This window comes from Procambarus clarkii, chromosome 89, assembly GCF_040958095.1.
Source record: "Procambarus clarkii isolate CNS0578487 chromosome 89, FALCON_Pclarkii_2.0, whole genome shotgun sequence".
Lineage (NCBI taxonomy): Eukaryota > Metazoa > Arthropoda > Malacostraca > Decapoda > Cambaridae > Procambarus > Procambarus clarkii.
Genome location: NC_091238.1, coordinates 3,978,281 through 4,002,107, shown reverse-complemented (window position 1 = coordinate 4,002,107; position 23,827 = coordinate 3,978,281). Strand labels below are relative to the sequence as shown.

The window sequence follows — 23,827 nt, the reverse complement described above, 5'->3', positions numbered from 1 at the left end:
AAAGACTGGTACCAATTACACAGGGGTGTCTTTAGGCCATTGCTGCTTGTGCTTCTCTTGAGGGGGGAGGGGGGGGCCAGGTTCTGGCTCTGGTTCCTGGAAGGCCTAGAACTCCTTCGATCGACTGTTGCCACAGTCTAATATATACACATCAGCCCGGTATTGCCCCTGGGAGCCAAAGGGGCTCTCCACAGAAAAGCAAACCAAACCCTGGGAATAATAATCAATACTCAAGCGTACCTTTACCTTCAAGGAAAGGAAGGTAGTCTTTCAATTGTGCAAGTCTCGGGTGCACCCCCCACCTGGATTATTGCATCCAGGCATGAAAATCCTCCTCTTCAGAAAGACATAGCTGCTCTGGAGAAGGTGCAACACTGGGCAACAAAAATCATACTGCAGCGTAGTCATCTCTCGTATCGGGAACGGTTGAGGGCCATGGGGCTAACAACACTGTAAACCAGGCATGACAGGGCGGATCTCATCGAAACCTTTAACATACTGAACAACTGTGAGGATGTCGATCCGGATAATTTCTTCAAAAGGTCAGATGTAACACGAACGAGGAGCAATGGGTTCAAGCTCAACAAACCACAGTGTAGGAGAGAAAACATGAGATGATTTTTCACCCATAGGGTTGTAAACCCATGGAACTGCCTACCAGCCGAAGCCATAAACACCAAAACTCTGCTGGGGTTTAAAATTTAGCTGAAAAAATCATCAGGGCAATTGCGGGGACCTTTGACAAACCACCGGGTTCCTGTCCTCATCGAGGACGCTAGTATTAGTGGCCTTCAGGCAAATTCAGGTAAATATCTGGTGGGGATGGGGAAGGGGTTTATTAGGCAGGTTTTGGTCTCTTTTTGAACCCAGCAGTGGTTTCCTTTGAGCCACTGACTTTCTGGATGCCTTCCCTAGTGAGGTGACAATGTCAATGCTCCCTGCACCTCTTTGAAGGAAGCCAAGTTGTGTCACTAGTCCCCAGTAAGCCTACAGAACTTCAAACTGATGTGACCTGGTAGTTGGGAACCTTCTCAGAGTACAGCTTCAGGAAGCCACAAGGAGCTCCTCCTAGAAAAGTTAAGTCTCAAAATGAACACTAAACCCCTAACTTAGAAACTAGTTCCTCTCTGACAAGGGAACTAAGTGAGGTAGAGGAGTGTGCAAAAAAAGTGGAGTGGAATCCCAGGGCACTTATGTTGACCTTGCTGGTAATGACATCTGCTGGTGGCTTGGGACAGTTGCCAGGTAGCCATCTAGTAGTTTAGCCGCTGAAGTGCGCCAACCGAGAAAACTCGGTCGGTCGGAGGGAAACTGCGCCAATTGAGAAAACTGAGTTTTTTGAACCCATTCAAAATGTTTGCGCAGTTAGTTGTGTACGAAATGTTCTCTTAGGAACTCCAGTGAGAGGCAGCCATCTTGGAAAAAATTCCCAGAATGCCCTAGGGCTGCTGGCTGGGTTAGTACTGAGTGAGTAACCATGGGTGGGGAACGCGCCTCTGGCTCCCAAACATCTGTGACGCGGTGTTGAAAGATCGTGCTCTGTCGGTGAAATTCAGACCTTATTGTTTGAACAACATAAGGGTCATGATATTGGTGAAGCTAGGCACAATAAGGACTTAACACAATGGTCGGATGAAAGGGATACAGCACCAATGAGGACGATAAAGCGAGCGTATACAGTTGTTGCTCCGAGTGCCACCCTTGCCCACTTATGCCATCTCCGATTAATATAGATAATACATAGATAAATCGTTTTCTGCATTCAGAGATGGGTTCAGGGAAAAGATGCTCTTTTCCACTTGCCTCAACCTAAAAGTCAACCTGGACGGCAAAATACACTCGAGGGGCAATATAGAGCACCAAAATGTTAATTTAATATGAGTTGTTGGCCTGTACATTATTATTTCTAAAAACAGAACACTGATTATTTGAAATGATGCAAGTTGTATCGGTTTAGCAAAAATATCTTGCTTAAATATTCCCAAATACTGTACCTGTATGCAATTATTCTCTTCATAATTCTGTAGAAAGCTATTATTAAAATGCAAAATTCATTTATATTTATAATAATGAGAAAGACAGCTGTAAAACACGGAGCTGAAACATCAACAGCAAAGCTGTAAAAATATAACGGCTATGTTATTTCAGGTTACGCCTGAAAACTTTGAAATGCTGTATAGTATCACCATCAATATTAACTTGGCAAAAGTAAGGTTTTGTTCCTTTTAATGACCAAACTCAATTCTGAAACTCTCCAGTTGGTACCTATAATATAATATTTTCAATTTTCTAAAACAACAACAATAACAAATCCACAGGAGCCTTCTTCTTGAGGTTATCTTGAGATGATTTCGGGGCTTTAGTGTCCCCGTGGCCCGGTCCTCGACCAGGCCTCCACCCCCAGGAAGCAGCCCGTGACAGCTGACTAACTCCCAGGTACCTATTTACTGCTAGGTAACAGGGGCCTTGACGAGGGTTCGAAGCTATGCGGCAAGTGTTCCCAGACATGCTCTAGTCAACTGTACCACGACATGGTCAAAACATTCACCACTAAGATGCTGTAGGGTCACTTGACTAGAGCACAACTGGGAACACTCAGCACATAGCTTCGAATCCCCATCAAGGCTCGTGTGATTTATCAAAGAACAAATCCACATTAATGTGATTTCTCTTCATAATAGTAATAATAATAATAATTATAATTACACAGAGAAATCACACTAATGTTATATATATCGATGAAAAAATTCCCTGGAGCTCTTAGGTGACCAGCATACTGCCAGCTCCAGCCTCTACCACTGTACCACCCAGCCGTTTTAAAGTTATACAACCTGTGATTCTACTGAATTAACAGGAAGTCTAGAGGCCTCTCCTGAAGCCATACCAAGATTTACGTACATCCCCCAGGCACTTGGGTGTGGGTAAAGTAGGTCAACACTGTATGTATGCCCCAACATCAATTACACAGAGAAATCACACTAACTTCAGTGGCTTCAGGAGAGGCCTCCAGACTTCCTGTCAATTCAGTAGAATCCCAGGTTGTGTATCTTATACCAGGTCTGGGTGGTACAGTGGTGGAGGCTGGAGCTGGCAGTATGCTGCTTGTGGGTTCCAGTCACCTAAGAGCTCCAGTTGATTTTTTCAATAATAATAATAATAATAATAATAATAATAATAATAATAATAATAATAATAAAAGACCCTAATAATTTAGGGTCCCAGTAGTACAGTCGGGTTCGTTCTCGACTCGCAATTAAGAATTCCGGGTTTGAATCCTGGGTGGGGACAGTAATGGTTGGGTGCATTTCCTATCACTTAATGCCCCTGTTCACCTAGCAGCAAATAGATACCTAAGAGCTAGTCAGCTTGTTGTGGGGTTGCATCCTGGGGAGGGTCAGTAATTCGACCTTGGGGGGAGGGGGGAGGGAACCTCAATATAAACCTAATATGTCCTGTATGCACGCAGAAATCACAATAGTGTGATGCATCAAATGAACAAATCCACGAGGTTCGAACCCTCATCACGGCCCTTGAAATTTGTTCATGTACTGTATGTATATATTGGCTGCCTGTCCTCTGACACAATGAATTATTAATTAATTAATTAAAATAAATATAACATAAACTCACCATTTTCAACATCACCAATGTCAAGATGCTGACTCGTAATAAAAATTCCTACATTCTGAGATCGTTTGCTGTCTAAAACCTTAGCAACCTGTTGGAAAGAAAAAGACAATTTTTAACAAAAAATGTTGAGCATACTGTACTGTATCACTAACACTTTAGCTGTTAACAACTGAAGATTGTCCCTAGATTCATAAAACTTGCTTTACCACCTTGATGCACAGCCAGTGCATTCACGATTTTAATGCACAGAGTGATTACCATTTTGTTACATCACATAGCAGTGAAGAGAATTTGAGCTTGACTCTTTTTGAGCCACAGGAGAGGACACAAGTCATTGCAGCTGGTTTTTATATATTCTCCACAAAAACAAAACAAAAAACCAGCATCGACTGTAATGAAACGCTATTTTCTGGGTGAGCCTTGGAGGCTCCCTCGAGCTTATTGGGCTAATATATGTTATACAATGGGGCCTCGACTTATGATGCTAATCCGTTAACAGAGACAGATCGCAAGTCGAAATATCGTAAGTCGAAGCGATTTTTCCCATAAGAAATACAGTAAAGGGATATGAATTAATCCGTTCCCCACCCTCCAAAATATTCACATACAAATACATTTTATACTGAATACAATGTTTTTTTCTAACTGCAATACAGTACCTAAGTTTCTCTTACCTTTATGGAGGACTCTTGATGGCGTATGGAAGATGGTGATGAGGGGGGAGGAGGAGAGTTGTTACTGTTTGGAAGGGGAGTCCCCTTCCATTATCACATCAGGCAGTGATGTTTTCTCTGGGGTACTCTCTCTCTCTCCTAAATTTGCCTGAATACCACTAGGACCTGGTTGTGGTTCAGTGCTTGTTTGTCTCACTACAAATTAGTCAAGAGACATTTGTTTTTCCCTTCGTTTAACGTTTGTCTGTAATGATGCATCACAGTGTCATTAACCCTTAACATGCTAAGGGTATAATATCCTTTCTTCCCCACAGGCGCATGTAATTTTGAAAAAAAAAAAAAAAAAATTTCTTCATAACCTGTTAATTTGTGTTCACTGATCATGGGAAAAATAATAAAAAAAATTGTAAGTAGCATATATTGCCCGCTATAGGGCGGGGAAGTCTGCCAAAAAATAGGCGCCGACTGAGCGTGCGTCCCAGACAGTCTGTTGCTCGCCAGCTGTCAGGCCGGAGTTGCCACAAAGAGATAATTACCTAATTATTTCAATGTCTCTGATTGATTTTTCATACTTTTTTTGCTGTAATATTATTCAATAGTGTGTAGTTTGATATATTTATATAATAAAATGAGTGAATCATTGCTGTACTCAAAAATATGGTGTGCATATTGTTGATTCAATTATGTTCATCAATCAGTGAACAAATACTTTGTTGGTTATTACACTATAAGCACAGGTTATATATAAGTATCTGCATGTTTTGTTCACTATAAGGAACCACTAAGTAGCTATTATGAGTCAAAAAGTAACGAGGAGTGACCGCCGTGCACCAGCCAGCCACTCCCGCCCTCCCTCAAGTCATCTGACTCACCCATATTCTCCTCCCACAATACTGTTTTTGCTATAATTCACTATATACAGACGTTATATGTAAGTATCTACATGTTTTGTTCACCATAACTGTACATCTAAGCTTGTGTGGTGAGTAAAGGCACAAAGACGTAGGACCTCACACAGTCAGCTGATGGCTGCCGCCCTCAAGGCCAGACGCACTAATATTTCTCCTCCAACAATACTGTGTGGTGTTATTACGCTATATACACACATTATATATAAATATCTACCCGTTTTATTCACCATACTTGTACAAATAAACTGGTATGGTGCCCAAAGACCATAGTGGTAACCAGTAAACAACACCGTCATCTGCATGGTGGCATCGTCTGCACGACGCCACCGCCCTCACCGAAATGGCGGTTCCCAACCTTCTCTTGCTGTTTATACCCTCTATACACACGTTATATATAAGTATCTACATTTGTGTTCACCATAGCGAACCACTAAGCTGGTATGGTGAGTGCAGTCAATAAAAGGTGGCCACACACAGTCAGAAGACATCGCCACCACCCTCCCTCCCACAGCATTACTCCTCCCTCCATGGTGCACAGCACTAAATATCACCACAATCCTGCTATCATCAGAACCCTGGTCAGTTTTATCAGTCAGGGGTCTTCTGTAATAATATCATCGCTACATAATATCATGATCAAGTATATTTTGGCATTTTTAGGCGATGCTGTGGTCACAAGCTGAACAGCAGTGCTGTTAGCTCGTGCTGCGTGCGCCAGGCTTGGTTGCTCACTCAATACTGAGGCCAATAACACCCGGGAGTTTGGCCCACGATTTTTTTTTAAAATGCCGTCTGTTTACAAGAGCCCTGATGAAGGTGTGGTGAACCCCGTGTATCCGCGGGCCGTTTAAATCTTGCGTAGTACCCTGTACTCAAACACGTCATATGACGTGATGTGCACTTTAAGGGTTAAATAGGTTAAGGAAACGACCTACTGCAGCTTGATTTGGGCGAGTCGTTTCAGCAAAGGTTTGCAATTCTTCCCATGCTGCACACATTTTCTTAATTGTTGAGGAAGAGACATTCTGTACTCTTGTTTCTGCTCTATGGTTATCCTTACATGGGTTTTCATATGTTGAGCCTTACCACTGACTTTCCTGGGACTCATGGCGTGATATATAATAATTACTTTAACCCTTAAATGGCGCATAGCTATATACCATTTGACACCCACAGGCGCATACCAAAAAAAAAAAAAAAATTATTTTTTCTTCCTAACCTGTTAATTTGTGTTCACTGATCACGGGAAAAATAATAACAAATTTGTAAGTGGCATATATTGCCTGCTATAGGGCGGGGAAGTGTGGCAAAAATCAGGCGCTGACTGAGCGTGCGTCCCAGGCAGTCTGTTGATCGCCAGCTGTCAGGTCAGAGTTTCCACAAAGAGATAATTACCTAATTATTTCAATGTCTCTGATTTATTTTTCGTAGTTTTTTTGCTGTAATATTATTCAATAATTTGTAGTGTGATATATTTATATAATAAAATTAGTGAATCATCTCTGTACTCAAAAATATGGTGTGCATATTGTTGATTCAATTATGTTCATCAAACAGTGAACAAATACTTTGTCGGTTATTACACTATATACACAGGTTATGTATAAGTATCTGCATGTTTTGTTCACCATGACAAACCACTAAGTTGGTATGCTGAGTGGCAGTGGCAGTGGCAGGCAGTGACTGGCTGCCACTCCCTCCCTCACCTCACCTGACTTGCCACCATTCTCCACCCACCATACTGTTTTTGCTTTTATATACAGACGTTATATATAAGTATTTACATGTTTTGTTCACCATAACTGTACATCTAAGTTTGTATGGTGAGTAAAGGCACAGAGACGAAGCTACTCACACAGTCAGCTGGTGGCGGCTGCCTTCAAGGCCAGACGCACTAATATTTCTCCTACAACAATACTGTTTGTGGTGTTATTACGCTATATACACACATTATATATAAATATCTACCTGTTTTATTCACCATACTTGTGCAAGTAAACTGGTATGGTGCCCAAAGACCATCGTGGTCATCAGTAAACAACATGGTAAGTCCTGCAGACGACGCTCCACCCTCACCAAAATGGCGGCTCCCAACCTCCTGCTCTCGCTGTTTTTTCAAACTATACAGATGTTATATATAAGTATCTACATTTGTGTTCACCATAGCGAACCACTAAGCTGGTATGGTGAGTGCAGTCAATAAAAGGTGGCCACACACAGTCAGAAGACAACGCCACCATCCTCCCTCCCACAGCATTACTCCTCCCTCCATGGCGCACAGCACCAAATATCACCACAATCCTGCTATTATCAGAACCCTGGTCAGTTTTATCACTGTCTGGGGTCTTCTGTAATATCATCGCTACATTATAGCATGAACAAGTATATTATGGCATTTTTAGGCGATGCTGTGGTCACAAGCTGAACAGCAGTGCTGTGAGCTCATGCTACGTGCGTCAGGCTTGGTAGCTCACTCAGTACTGAGGCCCCTAACACCCTGGAGTTTGGCCCACGATTTTTTTGTAAAATGCCGTCTGTTTACAAGAGCCCTGATGAAGGTGTGGTGAATCCCGTGTATCTGCGGGCCGTTTAAATCTTGTGTAGTACTCCAAAGCATCACATGATGCGATGCGCAATTTACTGCAAGTCAGTCAAAGCATCATATGATGCGATGCGCAATTGAAGGGTTAATATTCAAAATGCAAAAAATCACCACAAAAGCGGAATTTCTAATAGGCGCGATCGTCATTAAGCGGGCAGCTGTAGTAAACTGAAGCAGGTCGGCCGCGTGACCAGGAACCACGCGCTCGGTCAACCCGAACGTGTACCAACAAATATCGGAAGTCGACGACACCATCGGATGTCGAGTTGCATTTTTCGATGAAATTTACATCGTAATTCAAAATTATCGTAAGTAGGGGCAATCGTATGCCGAGGTGCCACTGTATTAGACCGGGACATTAGCTATGGAGTTCAGACCTACCAGGAACCAGTGCCAGAACCTGGCCCCTCTAGAGAGGTTTCAGGGAGCAATTGCCCCAGAAACCCCCCTTGTGGTTGGGGGTCTTCCTTATCTGCCATCGACTGGGAATAGGCACCCAGAAAGGTAGGCATAACAAAACAAACCCCCACATGGTAATAAACTAAAACAAAAAAAACGAACAGAAAGGTAGAAACTCCCTACAATCCCAAGTAAACAAGCAAACATCAAAATTTACTGCCGCACCGATTGTCTGCGCAGCACTCCCCGACGAGAGAGGGATTATCTTGAGGTTATCTTGAGATGATTTCGGGGGTTTAGTGTCCCCGCAGCCCGGTCCTCGACCAGGCCTCCACCCCCAGGAAGCAGCCCGTGACAGCTGACTAACACCCAGGTACCTATTTTACTGCTAGATAACAGGGGCATAGGGTGAAAGAAACTGCCTATTGTTTCTCACCGGCGCCCGGGATCGAACCCGGGACCACAGGATCACAAGTCCAATGTGCTGTCCGCTCGGCCGATCGGCTCCCCCTCCGGTCGGGCCTCCCTCTCCAGGGGGGAGGGAGGCCCTGGACCACACCGCACCGGCTGCCTAGCACCAGCTCAGAAGCTAAGCTTTAACCAACTCTAAAAAAAATGCCGACCAGTGGGAGGGAGGGTTGCCAGGAACAATCCGGGGCTCACCCAGAAAATGGCATTTCATTACATTCAACGCTGGTTTTCTGTGGGGAGCCCCAACAGCTCCCTGGAGCTTCATACCCAAAGAGAAGGAAAAGAAAGGCCAACCCGGGAGGCGGCCGCCACAAACTCCGCAACGTGAAGTAGAGATAACAGGCAGCAACCTGCAACCCAAAGCAACAAGAACACACAGGAGCAGACACGCTCACAAATGAACGGCGGCCAGGAACCTGTGTGACCCCCAAATCTTCGCGCCCAAATTGAGCCCAAGACGTATGCTGTAACACGGCAGCGGAGACCCGAGCCCTGAAACTGGGAACGAGTGGAACCGGATCAACCCAAAGCGCATCCCCAGCCACGGCCCGCAGACAACGGTGAAGAGCCGCAACCGGACAACACATGTCGCACCCTCGGCCTAACTAACCCAGCATCAATAACCCAAGCACCTTTCCGGAAAGCAGCCGTCTCGACCGTCACCAGAAGGACGGAGCAAGGCTGCAAGCATACAAACCAACCACCAGTACCAAAAGAGCAGAAACCTCTGTGCCATAGGAGAGCCAGAAGCTCCCCGACCCGACTCGACTCTCAAGAGGCCAATTCCAACAAAGTATGACCTTTAAAAAACAATCTTGAACAGAAGGGGCTACCACAAACTGATGAGAGGAAGAATAAAAGGGCACCCTGATCAAGGACCAGGATGGCTCAGGCGAAACAGGCCAGAGGTGAAACAACACGAGAAGCGTACGGAACGGGGCGGATGTGGCGTCCACCCTGAATGCAAGTCGGAGCGGCTCTGCCAGTGCTGCACAATACGAGGCAACAGTAAGAAGCATCAATTAACAGTCCTGAAAACCCAAGAAAGGGCAAGAAAACCCGATGCAAAAGCGAAGATGATCTATGAAGAGCAAGAAATTGGCGAATAGAAACGCCAGGTGCGTCACACTGTCGCCAAGACGAAGCTCGCAGGTCAAGGTCACCATCAACTAAGCCACCTGATCACCATAGAGATGGTAATACACCCACGTCAGCAGAGCAGACGCGATGAGCCGAGGAGAAGGCCGAACCAGTCACATACAGAACCGGTCCGACCTGCTGAAAGAGGAGGAGCCGTGGGAAACGAACCCAACAATTGCGAGAGGCGAAATGGAAGTCCCCGAAGGAACCGAACAGACGCCAAAGCCAAACCCTACCCGATGGACAGATCAGCACTGCGAAGTTCAGACTCCCGCACAACCGCTCGAGCAACCACCGAGTGACCTGGGACCCCCTCAAATAGCTGAAGCCGGGACCACAGCTTGCCTAAGTCCAGAAGAACCGCAAGGCCCATGTCTGCACTAGAACAGGCGGGAACCTCGGAAGGATGGTGCAGAACGACCACATTCAAACGTACCCACGCTACGATGACATGACGTAGCATAAGGGAAGAAGCCACCCCCTGCCACCCCAAACTGGGGGTGGCAGTTTGGGGGCCACCCGATGCCACCAGAGGCCGGAAGACAACCATAAGCGAGAGCCAACAGAGCAAACTGCTCTCCCAGCGCCCCATGAACAGCGAAGGGGGCGGAACCCCTTCCGAAAGAAAATGCATATACAGGGGTACCTCAGTTTAAGATTTTAATCTGTTCCTGGAGACAGCTCGTATTCCGAAAACTCGTATTCCGAAGCTAATTTCCCCATAAGAAATAATGGGAAATGAATTAATCCGTTCCTGACTACCCCAAAACCCCCACATCAAACTAAATTTTTATACCTAATTCATCTAAATAAACCTACAAAACTATGTTCAAGTTATTACTTACCTTGCTGGAAGATGGAAGATGGTGAGGAGGAGGAGGGAGGAGAATAGGTGTTACTGTTTGGAACGGGAGTCCCCATCCATTATAACATCAGGCAGTGAGGTTTTCACTGGTGTGCACACACTGGCCCTTTTTGCCTGCATACCACTAAGACTTGCTTGTCTTACTAAGATTCTGTCTAAAGACACTTGTTTTTCCCTACATTTTAACACTTGTCTGTAGTAAGACAACACATTGTCATTTAAAAGGTCAATGCAATGGCCTGCTACAGCTTTATCTGGGCGAGTTTTTTCAACAAAACTTTGCAATTCTTCCCATACTTCACACATTTTCTTAACACTTTAGCGTTATCTCGGCGCTCAAGAGCATTACTACTTTTTGTGTTGAGGTCGCACAGCGGACTCACTCACGAGTCACGAGAAAAAATATTTCTATAAACTCGATTTGTTATGAGATCGACTTTGGGATAGTTTGAAAATGTCCGCCATGAAGTTTACGTTTTCTCTAATAGCTGCAAAGCCTATTTGGGAAAACGGCGTAGCATTGCACCATCGAGGTAAGACCATTGTATTGTTGACACAAGTGTAATCGACGTAGTTTTTTATTTGGTCCCGGTCTAACACATCCTTGTGTGACATTTTATACTAAAGTTCTTATAGAACATTTTATTGTGAACACACTGGTACAAAAACGAAATACGTAAATCGAAAATTAATGTCAGGACAGTGAAAAGAGTATACACTTTTCAGTGTTGCCACTCGATCGCACGAAATGCAGCACTATTTTCTTAGGTTAAACCTTACCACTGGCTTTCTTGGGACCCATGGCGAGATATATAATATCTTTAATGGTCAAATGACGAAAAATCCAACAAAACACTGAAAATCCCGGTGAAGAATTTACGTGGGATAGTCACTGGGTGTGAGGCGCTGGTAAACTGAGGGGTGAGAGGCGACGATCGCCGTACCACCACGAGCTAGGTCGGCCTGTACGCGTATCAACAAACTCGCCTTCCGAGGTAACCCTCAACTTCCGAGACACATTTTCCGAGGAAATCCTGCTCGTATTCCGAAAAACTCATATACAGGGACACTCGTATTCCGAGGAACTACTGTAATGTATATAAATACACACATCCATACATGTACATATACAGTGGCACCTCGATTAACGAGCGGCTCTATCTACGAGCATTTCGAGTAATGAGCGAGCCATTCGCAGCAAATTTGTCTCTATTGACGAGCTTCACCTCTATTAATGAGCAAAGCCACATAGTGCTTCCTAGCGTCTCGCTGGTTCTCGCAAATTCTCGGACACCTCCGACGCCAGTGTTGTTGTATCGCGCACGACAAGCATCCCTCTGCATTTATTTGCGCTTTTTCTTTGGGTGTATTGTGGTTTTGTGACTACAATTTGTGACGTACGATGTCGCCAAAGAAGCTGCTTGCTAGTGTTGTCAAGAGGAAGAAAGACAATTACTGTGGATTTTTAGCACCATCTAGCGCCAGTAATTAAAATTACTGGCGCTAGTGTTAGCCTGTAAAAAGTTTAAGTGGATCTAACAGCTAATAGTAATTAAGTGTAGTTACAGGATGAGAGCTACACTCGTGGTGTCTCGTCTTCCCAGCAGCTCTAGGTAGCACTCTGTCATATAACGCTTTGAAATTACCGACGGTTTTGGCCTCCACCACCTTCTCACTTAACACTTTCGTCCGGGCATGACGCAATGCTGCGTCGTCAGTTTACTGTCGGTAATCTCGGGTACGACGCAATGCTGTGTCGTCCACTAAAATAATCACCAAAAATCAGTTTTTTATCCAATTTTTTGGGGACTGATTTTAAAATGCGCACCTATGTCTTCCCATTTTCTTTGTTGCGCCTCGTGGCCCGCAGGTGGCGCGACACACGCCGTAGGCCCATTGTTTTCGCTCCACTGTTGTGACCGGTGTCGTCTCCCCTCGTGTCTCAAACGTGTGAACATTTCGGCTATTTTCCGTGGCTATATTTCTTACTGCGGCTTTAGAAACTATCTACGCTTACTCCACGATGGATAGTGATCATGAACAAGGCCCTTCCAGGAAGAAAATTGCAAAAGAAAGGCATGAAAAGGAGAAGCTAAGTAGTGTGCAGGAGAAGTACAAGTATGTGAGACTAACTCCCTCTAAGTTTCAGGCTGTATTTGACGATTTGTCTGGGTCATGTAGTGAGGAAACTGATGTCGGTACTGATACTGATGCAAGTAGTGAACGTTTAGAAACAGAGACGGCCGATGAGGATTTTGGTAGTGATGAAAGTGAGGAGTCTGAGGTTGAGACTACCACTCGTGCACGGCGCGGTACTGGAGCTCGTGCCAGAGCCAGACGTACCCCAGTACCAACAGATTCTGATGAAGGGTGGTGTAGTGACAATACTGCACCCTTTGTGGACAATTTTACAGATACACCAGGCTTGACTGTTCCTGTACCTACCACTGTTCTTAGTTTTATTCAACTCTTTCCGACTCAAAAATTGTTGAAATATATTGCCTATGAAACTAATTTATATGCATCCCAAAGTAAGGCAGGTACTGGGCAAAGGACAAAGCACAGATGGGAACCAGTGACAGTGAAAGAAATTGCCAGATATTTGGGACTGACGATCTTGAGTATTTGCCCGTTGCCAAGACTTAGAATGTATTGGCAAACAGACAGATTCTGGCACCTACCTTGTTTCAACACCTTTATGACTGGTAAACGATTTGAAATGATTGCTAGATATTTTCATGTTTATAACAATAAGTCCATACCACCAGGCCAAGGAGTTGACAAACTTATCAAAGTTCGCTCACTCATGCAATATCTCCTAAATAAATTCAAGACAATATACATTCCCAATAAAAATTTGAGTTTGGATGAAGGGACAATGCCATGGCGTGGCCATCTATCTTTCAAGACCTATAATCCCAATAAACCAGATAAATATGGAATAAAGCTCTACATGCTAGCTGAAGCCAACAGTGGCTACATTTATGATTTTGAAATTTATTCTGGAGTTGGGAAAACGACGATTGACACAGTTATGGCCTTGATCGAACCACTGAAGAACAAAGGTTACCATTTATATATGGACAATTATTACAATTCGGTCAGATTGAGTGAGGCACTGCTTCAAGTAGGGGTATACACCTGTGGTACCCTCACACTGCAGCGTGGTGCACCTAAATCCCTTCAGATGCAAGCAAAGGGTAAAGTGGCAGTAGATAAAACTTTATTCAAACGCAAGGACAATACTTTCATAATTTTGTGGAAAGATAAACGAATTGTTTCACTCATAACAAATTGCCACAATGCAGAAACACAAGAGGTTCAACGCAGAAAACGAGTACGGAATCGTGATGGAACAAGCTCAGTGCAGCAGGTAACTGTCAACAAGCCGAATGTAATCTGTGACTACAATACAAACATGAAAGGTGTTGATCACTTTGACCAAATGATCAAACAATCACTTCACAAGGAAAACTCAAATGGACAAAGAAAATTACCTATTTTGTGCAAATGGCTATCTACAATGCTTTTGTGATGTACAACTACTACACAACAGATAGAAGGAAATTGACATTACTCCATTTCCATGAACAAGTCATTGCTGCACTATTGTTCTATAAGTCTAGTAACTGGCCTGAGGAAGATGATGACATCCCACATGTTGCTGATGTCAATGCCACTGGAGCCAATGTTGCAACACCAGGACCATCAACACCCAGACTTTCAACAGCAGGACCTTCAGGTGTGAGGCGCCCACTATTCACTTCACCTGTACCTGCAGACTTACCTTCATCGTCTGAGTCAGAAGACGAGGCTGTGATTATCCTTAGTGGTGCTTCTGCTGCAACAAGACCCCGTATTGTGGATAATCCAGACCGCCTCAGCAGAAACTTGTCCCATACCCAAGTAAAGATACAGAAGCGTCTGAGGTGTCGTGTGTGCAAATTGTCGGGTAAAAGGAAGGACACACACTATAAGTGCAAGACGTGTGATGTGGCATTGTGTCCTGCACCATGCTACAGCAAATACCATCGAAAGAGAAAATTCTGGGCCGATAAGCAGTAATGCTTGCCCACCATCCACTTCACCTATACAAAACATGGGTTGACCCTGCAGGAAACGTTTCCAGGAGCAGGTGGAGTGGATAAAACAAATGTTCAACCCATGTCATGTTCAACACACAACACTGAGGTGGTAAGTACAAAAAATGTTATTATTTTGTATTTTTTTTTTTTGTTCATACTTTCGCATATTGTACTGGCAACATTGTTCTTCAATTGGCCCTTATATGCACATATCCATCTAAAGCATTCTATTAGGAACAATTTCATACCTAAATGAGCGCTGTAACATGAAAATTGAGATTGGCAACAAGTAATAATACTAAACATTTGTGGGCAGGAATTGGGAGTGTAGCTGGAAGGCATCTGGGCGCTCACTCGCAGCTAACGCGTGGCCCGTCTTCAACTCGTCGGCGGTTGGAGCGTGACCAGGTTTTTTATTTTATATGTTAATATTCCTCTAGAGAATTCTATTGCGAACCCATTGATACCAAAATTAAAGACCTAGGACGAAAATTGAGGTTACCAGAGTGAAAAGAGTTAACACATTTTATAGCTTTTGCGCTCTCCTGGGTAACTCATTCGCACTTTCTCCGTTTGCTGCGGGTAATTAGCCGGGCTTTTGGAGTTTAAATGCATTTAGTGCTGTAGAGAATTCTGTTGCGAACACAATGATACCAAATTTAATCTCGTAGGACGAGAACTGAGGTGACAAAGTTGGAGAGTATACACTTTTCAGAATTACCGCGCCCAAACCATGAAACGCTGGGACCCACATCGCATAGTTGAGGGGTGGCGCGCCGGGTGCGCGAAAGTGTTAACTTGTTCCAACCGTCTACCACTCTGTTTACAAAAGAGAATTTTCGTATATTTCTCTGACAGCTTTGTTTCGTTAGTTTAAATTTATGACCTCTTGTTCTTGAAGTACCAGGTCTCAGGAATTCTTCCCTATCAATTTTATCGATTCCTGTTACTATTTTGAACGTAGTGATCATATCGCCTCTTTCTTCTATCTTCTAGTTTTTGCATATTTAATGCCTCTAACCTCTCCTCGTAGCTCTTGTCCTTCAGTTCTGGGAGCCACTTAGTGGCATGTCGTTGCACCTTTTCCAGTTTGTTGATGTGCTTCTTAAGATATGGGCACCATACAACTGCTGCATATTCCAGCTTTGGTCTAATAAAAGTCATGAACAATTTCTTTAGTATTTTGCCATCCATGTATTTAAAAGCAATTCTGAGGTTAGAAAGTGGCTCCTCGCACAATGTTCTTAATGTAGCAAAAATCTCTGGAAAGGTTTTTAGTGAGACAAACAAGCAGTGAATCACAACCAGGTCCTAGTGGTATGCAGGCAAAATGTAAGAGAGAGTGTACCCCAGAAAAGTCATCACTGCCTGATGTTATAATGGAAGGGGAGTCCCCTTCCAAACAGTAACACCTCTTCTCCTCCCCCCCATCACCATCTTCCATACGCCATCAAGAGACCTCCATAAGGGTAAGATAAACTTATGTCCTGTATTGTAGTTAGAAAAAACATTGTATTCAGTATAACATGTATTTGTAAGTTAATATTTTGGAGGGTGGGGAATGGATTAATTCAATTCCCTTTATTTCTTATGGGAAAAATCGCTTTGACTTACGATAATTCGACTTACAATCCATCTCTGGGGACGGATTACCATCGTAAGTCGAAGCCCCACTGTAATTAAATGTGTGGAACATCGCTATTCTCAAAAAAATAGATATCATATATGGTGACAAATTATTTACAAGAACCAGTGTTCTTGCTGTTATTATGCTATATACAAACGTTATACTGCAACCCGTTCTCGCACTTTCTTACAGTCAATATTGACTTATTAAATATGTGCATATGTGACATACTAAACATACTAGTTTACCTTGAAAAGCTTCATAAAAAACATTGACCTTACCTAACCTTCTTAGTATGTTAAGATAAGCATCTTATTGCTTCGTAATTACAATTATTACTTAACCTATACCTATAATAGGTTAAGTAATAATTGTAATTACGAAGCAATAAGATGCTTATCTTAACATACTAAGAAGGTTAGGTAAGGTCGGTGTTTTCTATGAAGCTTTTCAAGGTAAACTAGTATGTTTAGTATGTCACATATGCACGTATTTAATAAGTCAATATTGACTATACGAAAGTGCGAGAACGGGTTGCATACTGTATATCACTATCAACATTTATATACACCATAACAAACTAATAAGCAGTTCTGGTGAGTATGGTGATGAAATCAAAACACAACATGGAGCCACAAGCAGACGACACCAGCAGTCACATGATGCAAAACAATGCCTCCAATATTCTAGAACTAGCTACAATATTCTATAACTAATTCAATATTCTATGACTAGCTACAAAACTCATGTTATCATTACATTCCTCTCACAAAATCCCAAATATGAATCCATTTCCATAAGGAAATGAGCATTAGTGAAGGAACATAAGGTAAGTTCATGATGCATAGATGCAGGAAACTGTGGCACGGTGTTGTGTCACTACCTCAAGCTGTGACTATCATAACTAACATTGTATTCACTGATATCTGAACATTGTGCACAGTCTATCACAGTCAGAATCATCTCTGACACTATCAATGCAAATAAGTTAAGTTGCCCATTTTAATCATTACTAGGTGGTACAGTGGCCCCTAGCAGCACAGTGGTGCTGTGTGTGGTACAGCACAGTGGTGCTGTGTGTGGTGCCTGCATGCACCAGCCTTGGTCGCTCTATCAGTACTAAGGCTCTCACAGCCAGCATGGATGCTGACAATTTTTTTCAAGATGGCATCTGTTTACAGGAGTCCTGAGGCACAGGATGTGAACCCTGTGTACCCACAAAAGTTTTGAATCACTTCTGCATACTCCCTATGTATAAAAACACCACATGGTGCTCTGCACACTCTTGATCCAGCGCCTCAAGATGCTCTGTGCAGTGCAGTGGTTAAAATAAAAATCTAAAGATACCGAGGTCAACCGTTTGTCACAAAAATTTTTAAAATTAACAAAAATTTAAAGCTGATTTTACCTTGACTTTGACTGGCTTATCTTCTTTCTTTTCCTTCTTCTTTGGCTGTGCAACTTGCCTTGCAAATAAATCTACGAATTCTAACTCGTCAAATTCTTCCTCTTCAAGTTCATCCCAGAGCGGTACTTCTGCTATTTTTCTGGAATACGTAAAAAAACAGTGTTGAATGTAATGAAACTCCATTTTCTGGGTGAGACCCTGAGGCTCCATGGAGCTATACCAGGCTGATGTGTATATATAGACTGTGGCCACAGTCAATCTAAGGAGTTCTAAGTCTACTGGGAACCAGAGCCAGAATCTGGTCCCCTCAAGAGAGGCACGAGGAGCAATGGCCCAAAGACACCCCCCGTGTAATTGGATGCAGTCTTTGTCTGCCATCTACCAGGTCAGGCACCCAGAAAGGTAGGAATTTCAAAACAAATTATTGCTGGTCAAAAACAATGCAAACTGAAAGCCGAAAAAGCAAACAGAACTCCCCAATCAAAAACCGGGAAACAAACATGATGTTATCTTGAGGTTATCTAGAAATGATTTTGGGGCTTTTTAGTGTCCCTGCAGCCCGGTCCTCGACCAGGCCTCCACCCCCAGGAAGCAGCCCGTGACAACTGACTAACACCCAGGTACCTATTTTACTGCTAGGTAACAGGAGCATAGGGTGAAAGAAACTCTGCCCATCGTTTCTCGCCAGCACCCGGGATTGAACCTGGGACCACAGGATCACAAGTCCAGCGTGCTGTCCGCTCGGCTGACCGGCTCCTGTGGTGTGACGTCACCACAACCGCCGCGCATCCGTCTGCACAACCCCCTCCCTTCCCCAGGAGGATGGGTCCCAGACCTCCACGCCGGCAACTCTCCTCAGTTCAGAGGCTGAGTATCAAAAACGTGAAAAACCGTCGACCAGAGGGGAGGGAGGGAGAGATGCCGGGAAGCCTCCGGGTTTCACCCAGAAAATGGCGTTTCATTACATTCAACACCGATTTTCTGTGGAGAGACTCTTCGGCTCCCTGGAGCTACCTAACCAAAGATAAGTCAAAAAGGGACTCGCCTGGGAAGCGGTCAACACTCGCTCTTCAACTCAAAGTCGAGACAACAGGCCGCAACCTGCGACCCAAGGCTATACACACCCGAGAAGGACTAGGAACATTAACAAGGTAACGTGCAGCCAGGACCCTGTTCGACCTCCAAAAGCCCCCGTGCCTAAAAGATAGGCCAGGACATTACCTAAACAGCACCCGAATACCGAACTTAAGAATGGCGAGGGCACGGGAAAAGACCGCAGGCTGCCTGGCCCGAATAATCCTGCTTACAACCTGGGAGACCCGCGCCCTGGAATAGGGAAGAAGGGAAACTGGGTCAACCCAAAGCGCGTCCTCTGCCACAGAGTCCGTAACGCTCAAATAATGGCGAAGAGCCATAAGCAGACACAAAACATGATGCACCCCCGGCCGAACCAACCAAGCATCAACAACCCAAGGATCCCTTCTGAAAGCAGCAGACTCATTCTTCACCAGAAAAGAAGGAGACGGTTGCAATCGAAGAAGAGACCACCAGGAATGAAATAGCAGAAATCCCTGCGCGGAAGAGAGCATGAAACTCTTTGACCCGACCCCCAGAGGCCAATGCCAACAAGAAAAGAGTCATAGAAAAACAGTCCTGAACCGATAGGGCCACCCCAAACCGAGGAGAAGGGAGAAGGCAGCACCCAGTGCAACGACCAGGACAGCTCAGGCGGCACATGAGCAGGCCGGAGATAAAAACAACGCCCGAGAAAGCTTGCGGAACAAAGCAGAAGTGACATCCATCCCAAATGCAAGCTGCAGCGGCTCCACCAGCGCCACCCAAAACGAGGCGACAGTATCTGGCATAAGAAAACTGTCCTGAAACAACCAAAAGAGAAAGGACAAAAGAACCTATGGAGAGACAAGTGCTAAAAAGACCACCAGGAAATTTCATACTGCCATCAAGACAAAACTTGCAGGTGGGACACTAAGCCACCTGATCACCATACAAGTGGTAATAAACCCACGGTAAAAAGACCAGACGAGAGAAACAGAGATTGAACCAGCCACGTACCGGAATGGACCAATCTGCTTACGAGGCGGAGCCGCGGGAAGACCCTCGGGTTCGGACGTCAAGCAAGAAGTGCCTGTAACCAGGGCTGGCCGGTGCCTCGACCAAGTCGATGCGAAGAGGTCCACCTCTAGGTGCCTGTATGTTTGGCAGAGCCAACTGAACGAGTCTGTGTCGACCGTCCATTCCATGGATAGGGGAATGAACCGAGACAGGCCATCCACCAGGACGTTTGACACCCCCTGAATGTGAACCGAAAGGAGAGCCAAACCCCGAGAACTTGGCAAACGAGTCACCTGAAGCGACCAGCCCCACTAAGCCAAGGAACGCATCAAACCCCCGAGGTTCAGACAATGAACCACCGGGGAGCAGTTCGAATGGAGCCAGATCATTGCTCCACGAGCAACACTAACCCTCTGAAGTGAATGCCACACCACTGCTAACTCCTGTGCCGTGCTGTGAACCCGATGGAAGGACGGACCCCACTGACTCTTACCGGCCCGGTGAGCACTAGTCACAAAATTCCAGCCGAGAGACAAGGCATCCGTGAACACATTGAGCGAAGGCTCGGGAAGGCGTCAGGGCATAGAACCCCGAAACACCCTCCACAGTGATCACAAGTGCAGCAAAAGGGACACCCCTGAAGAAACCAGAACATCCTCTGAAGCCAGATCCGACCTGACGGGTAGACCAGCACGGCCAAGATCAGGCTCCCGCACTGCCGCCAAAACAACCGACGTGTGACCCGGGTTCCCTCCAAAAACAGTCATAAGTGGGACCGCAGCAACGCCACCAGAGGGAGAGACAAGGAAGCGGTCCGAGAGTTGCACACAAGATCCAGTCCAGTCTGAACCCGAGAGGGAACCAAATGGGACTTCTTCCAGTAGACCAAGAACCCGAACCCGGCGAGCTGGTAAAGAACTAAATCCCTGGCGAGCAGACACGCAGATTGGCTGGGAGCCCACACCAGCCAATTGCCGAGTTAAGCCAGAACTCAAACATGTCACCATGACCCGGGTAAGGCATGTGGACACATGAGGTGCCAAATCCAAACTGGATGGAAGGCAACGAAAGCAGGAAGTCTGTCACTCCACGACAAAACCGAGCCAGTCCCAGAACACTGGATGAATCGGGACATGCTAATATGCATCCCGGAGGCCCAGAGACACCATCCAGTCACCTGGCACCAAAAGCAGCCGGACCCGAGACAGAGTGGTCATCTGAAAGGAGGGGCAAAAGACCCAGGGGATCAGACGGGACAAGTACAGTATGATTCGCAGATCTGCCCAGTCCCGTTTTGGAACTGAAAACAGGGGGGAAAACCCACTCCAGGATGACCTGACCGAGCACAAGGGAAGAGGCCCGCCCCACAAGTTCCAATCCCCCCCGAAGGAGAAGGAAAGAAGCAACGCCACCGCAGACTGGAGGAAAATGACCCGAATTGCCCACAAATCGTGGGACCAGGCGAGAACAAACAGCGTGAGCCTCCCCCCTACCGCCCCGCCAACAGGGCGAACCACGAAAGGGCCAACGACCCCTACGAGACCCCCCGACTGACGCTCAGAGCGATCACTGAGCCAACAACTATGTATGAGGGCCAGGCCCGAATCTGGCACTACTGGCTTACGACAACCGAAGGAACCCCGAGACCTGGCACGACTCTTCCGAGCAGGACCTCCACGGCCCCCCAAGAGAACCAAGAAGTCCAACATAGGCCGTCAACAAGACGAAGCCGCCTGCGGAAAATGCACCACTGCAGACTGCAAACAGTAACGGACAAAAGGGGATGAAAATCTAAAAGCCAGGGCCCAAGACGATTAAAAAAAAAAGGACGAGCACCAACTGTCAGCACGCGAGGCGAGAAGCGAAGAACAGACACCGCCTCCCTCAGAAACAGCGCATACAACTTCACCAAGGCAGCCGGTGCCCGAGCTGCCGAAGCAAGCACACCGGACACAGGCCCGGAAACCAGCTCCTCCTCACCTACCACGAGCCAGTCCGTAGACAGCTCCAGCAGGGAAAACACGCACAAGACCGAAGCCAAGTGCCCACAGGCGCACATATCCTTGGTCATCAGGGATTCCGAAAGGGAGGGAGGGAACCTGCACGTGAAGACGCACCTGGCCGACATCATAAGGAAGGAACGGAGCGAACAAGCACGCCTTGAGGTGCTCCAACTCACCTTCAAGAAAACCTGAACAACCATAGGCAACTCTCGCCATTCAAGTGCGCATTCCGACAGGACAAATGCATAGCCCCCAAAGAGGAAAAGGCAGTCTGCCAGCCAGGAAGACTCCGGCATCTTGTAACACACCTAATAAAGAAAAAGAGGAGCCAAACTCAAAAAGGCTTCATTATCGTGGCGTAATCCAGGTCTTGCAGGAGGTAAGCCGCAATGGGCCTCCCACAACTTCCTCAGTGGGATGCGGGAAGCCAAAAACCTCCAGAAGAAGGGAACCAAAGAACCCAAGGGAACTCGGACCCAAACCCGGGAAGGAGTCGAACTCGTAACAAAAACGTACAGGGAGGGGGAAAGGAAAACCCCTCCCTCTGCAACAAGCAGCCCCGCACCGAGGGTACCAAACACCCAAGCAGGGACCAGTGGGGGGCCAGGGCCCCCCCCACCCAAGTCAACTCTCCCTAGCCCCGGAATCCTCCATGTCAGGGCCGAGCCGTCCTCCAAACCCTCTGCCTCTGGAGAAAAAGCAGAGTCCACTGGAAAAGCAGGGATGAAAGGGGCCCACTGGCGTGGCCCAAAAGCTCCGGCAGGAGGACCTGACTCAAATGCCTCTGCCGCCGATCCAGAAGGGGGTATCCCCGAAGCCACCCGAGTCTCACTACCAGTAAATACAGAGGCGCAGCTGCCGGGCATCCAGAAAGGCAACCAACCTCGCACGTTGCTGCAATTTAAACCTTGCATGCAACGCTAAAGCTGCCTGCACCCAAATATCAGTCTCAGTGGACTGGGTGAATGGAGTACAAGCAAACACCACCACTGGCAGGACTCCGCATCATAGGAGTCACTGACTCTAACAAGAAGCAAGGCGGAGGCAGACGGTGAGTGTCATCCCAAAACGGGGGGACAGAGCAACCTTCAAACTCGCACAAGGCAAGTTCTCATAGGTCTCCTACATTGGACCACTAAGGCCCAATAGGGGTTTCCAGGGCCCTTAGGCTGACTGCTAAGGGAAGCCCAGGTGAGGTACTGCTAACCAGTTATCCCAGAGCTACCAAGCAAACAATCTAAAAGCTGAACCCCTGCGATGTGTGACAGCACGGGGACCTAGTGGAGGGCCACCAAAAACCTACCAGTGGTCCTACCGCAACACCTGGCAGACCCCCGCCAGGCAAAACGAAACAAAAACAAAAGAAAAACCTCACAAAAGCACAACCTCTCCAGGAGAACAGAACCGGTAGCTATGCGTATATCAGACACCTGCACAATACCTCGTGCAGCAGCCAGCGACGAAACTACCTCCTGACCCAACGGAAAATAGGAGTAAGAACCACCCCAGCTGAAACCCCAAGGGCAGGCAATCGCCGAGCAGTGACAGATCCACACGGAGGTAGCTGCTCCTGAACGGCTCGTGGAAGATAACCCTGAGGCCGCAAAGGCAGTACTTACAGGGCACCTAGGAAAAGCGGCCCTAGGTGCATGCAGCCCCAGTACTCTTGTGTTATGTCTGGCTCACACACCACCAAAACAGAGCAATAACACTGCACTGCAGCACTGTGCAATGAGTGGAGCCAAAGCTATCAACCGTCACCAACACAACAGCCTCTTGAACCGAGGAGAGTTGCCAGCATGGAGGTCTGGGATCCCCTCCCCCCCCCGTCCCCCTCCCAGGGAGAGGGGGGTTACGCAGACGGATGCGCGGTGTTTGTGGTGATGTCATACTTGTTTCCTTGGTTTTCATTGGGGAGTTCTATTGCTAGTTCGGCTTT

The 23,827-nt window shown here is 46.1% G+C and overlaps 1 protein-coding gene across 1 annotated transcript in view; it reads right to left on the bottom strand.

Moving 5' to 3' along the window:
* The window catches only part of LOC123773279 (uncharacterized), a gene marked incomplete in the record, with an annotated part of 416,855 nt that overhangs the window by 150,525 nt on the left and 242,503 nt on the right, over positions 1-23,827 (bottom strand). Inside the window, 2 exon segments of the mRNA XM_069317846.1 lie at positions 3,631-3,718; positions 17,813-17,951. Of these exon segments, the coding sequence (XP_069173947.1) occupies positions 3,631-3,718; positions 17,813-17,951 (227 nt within the window).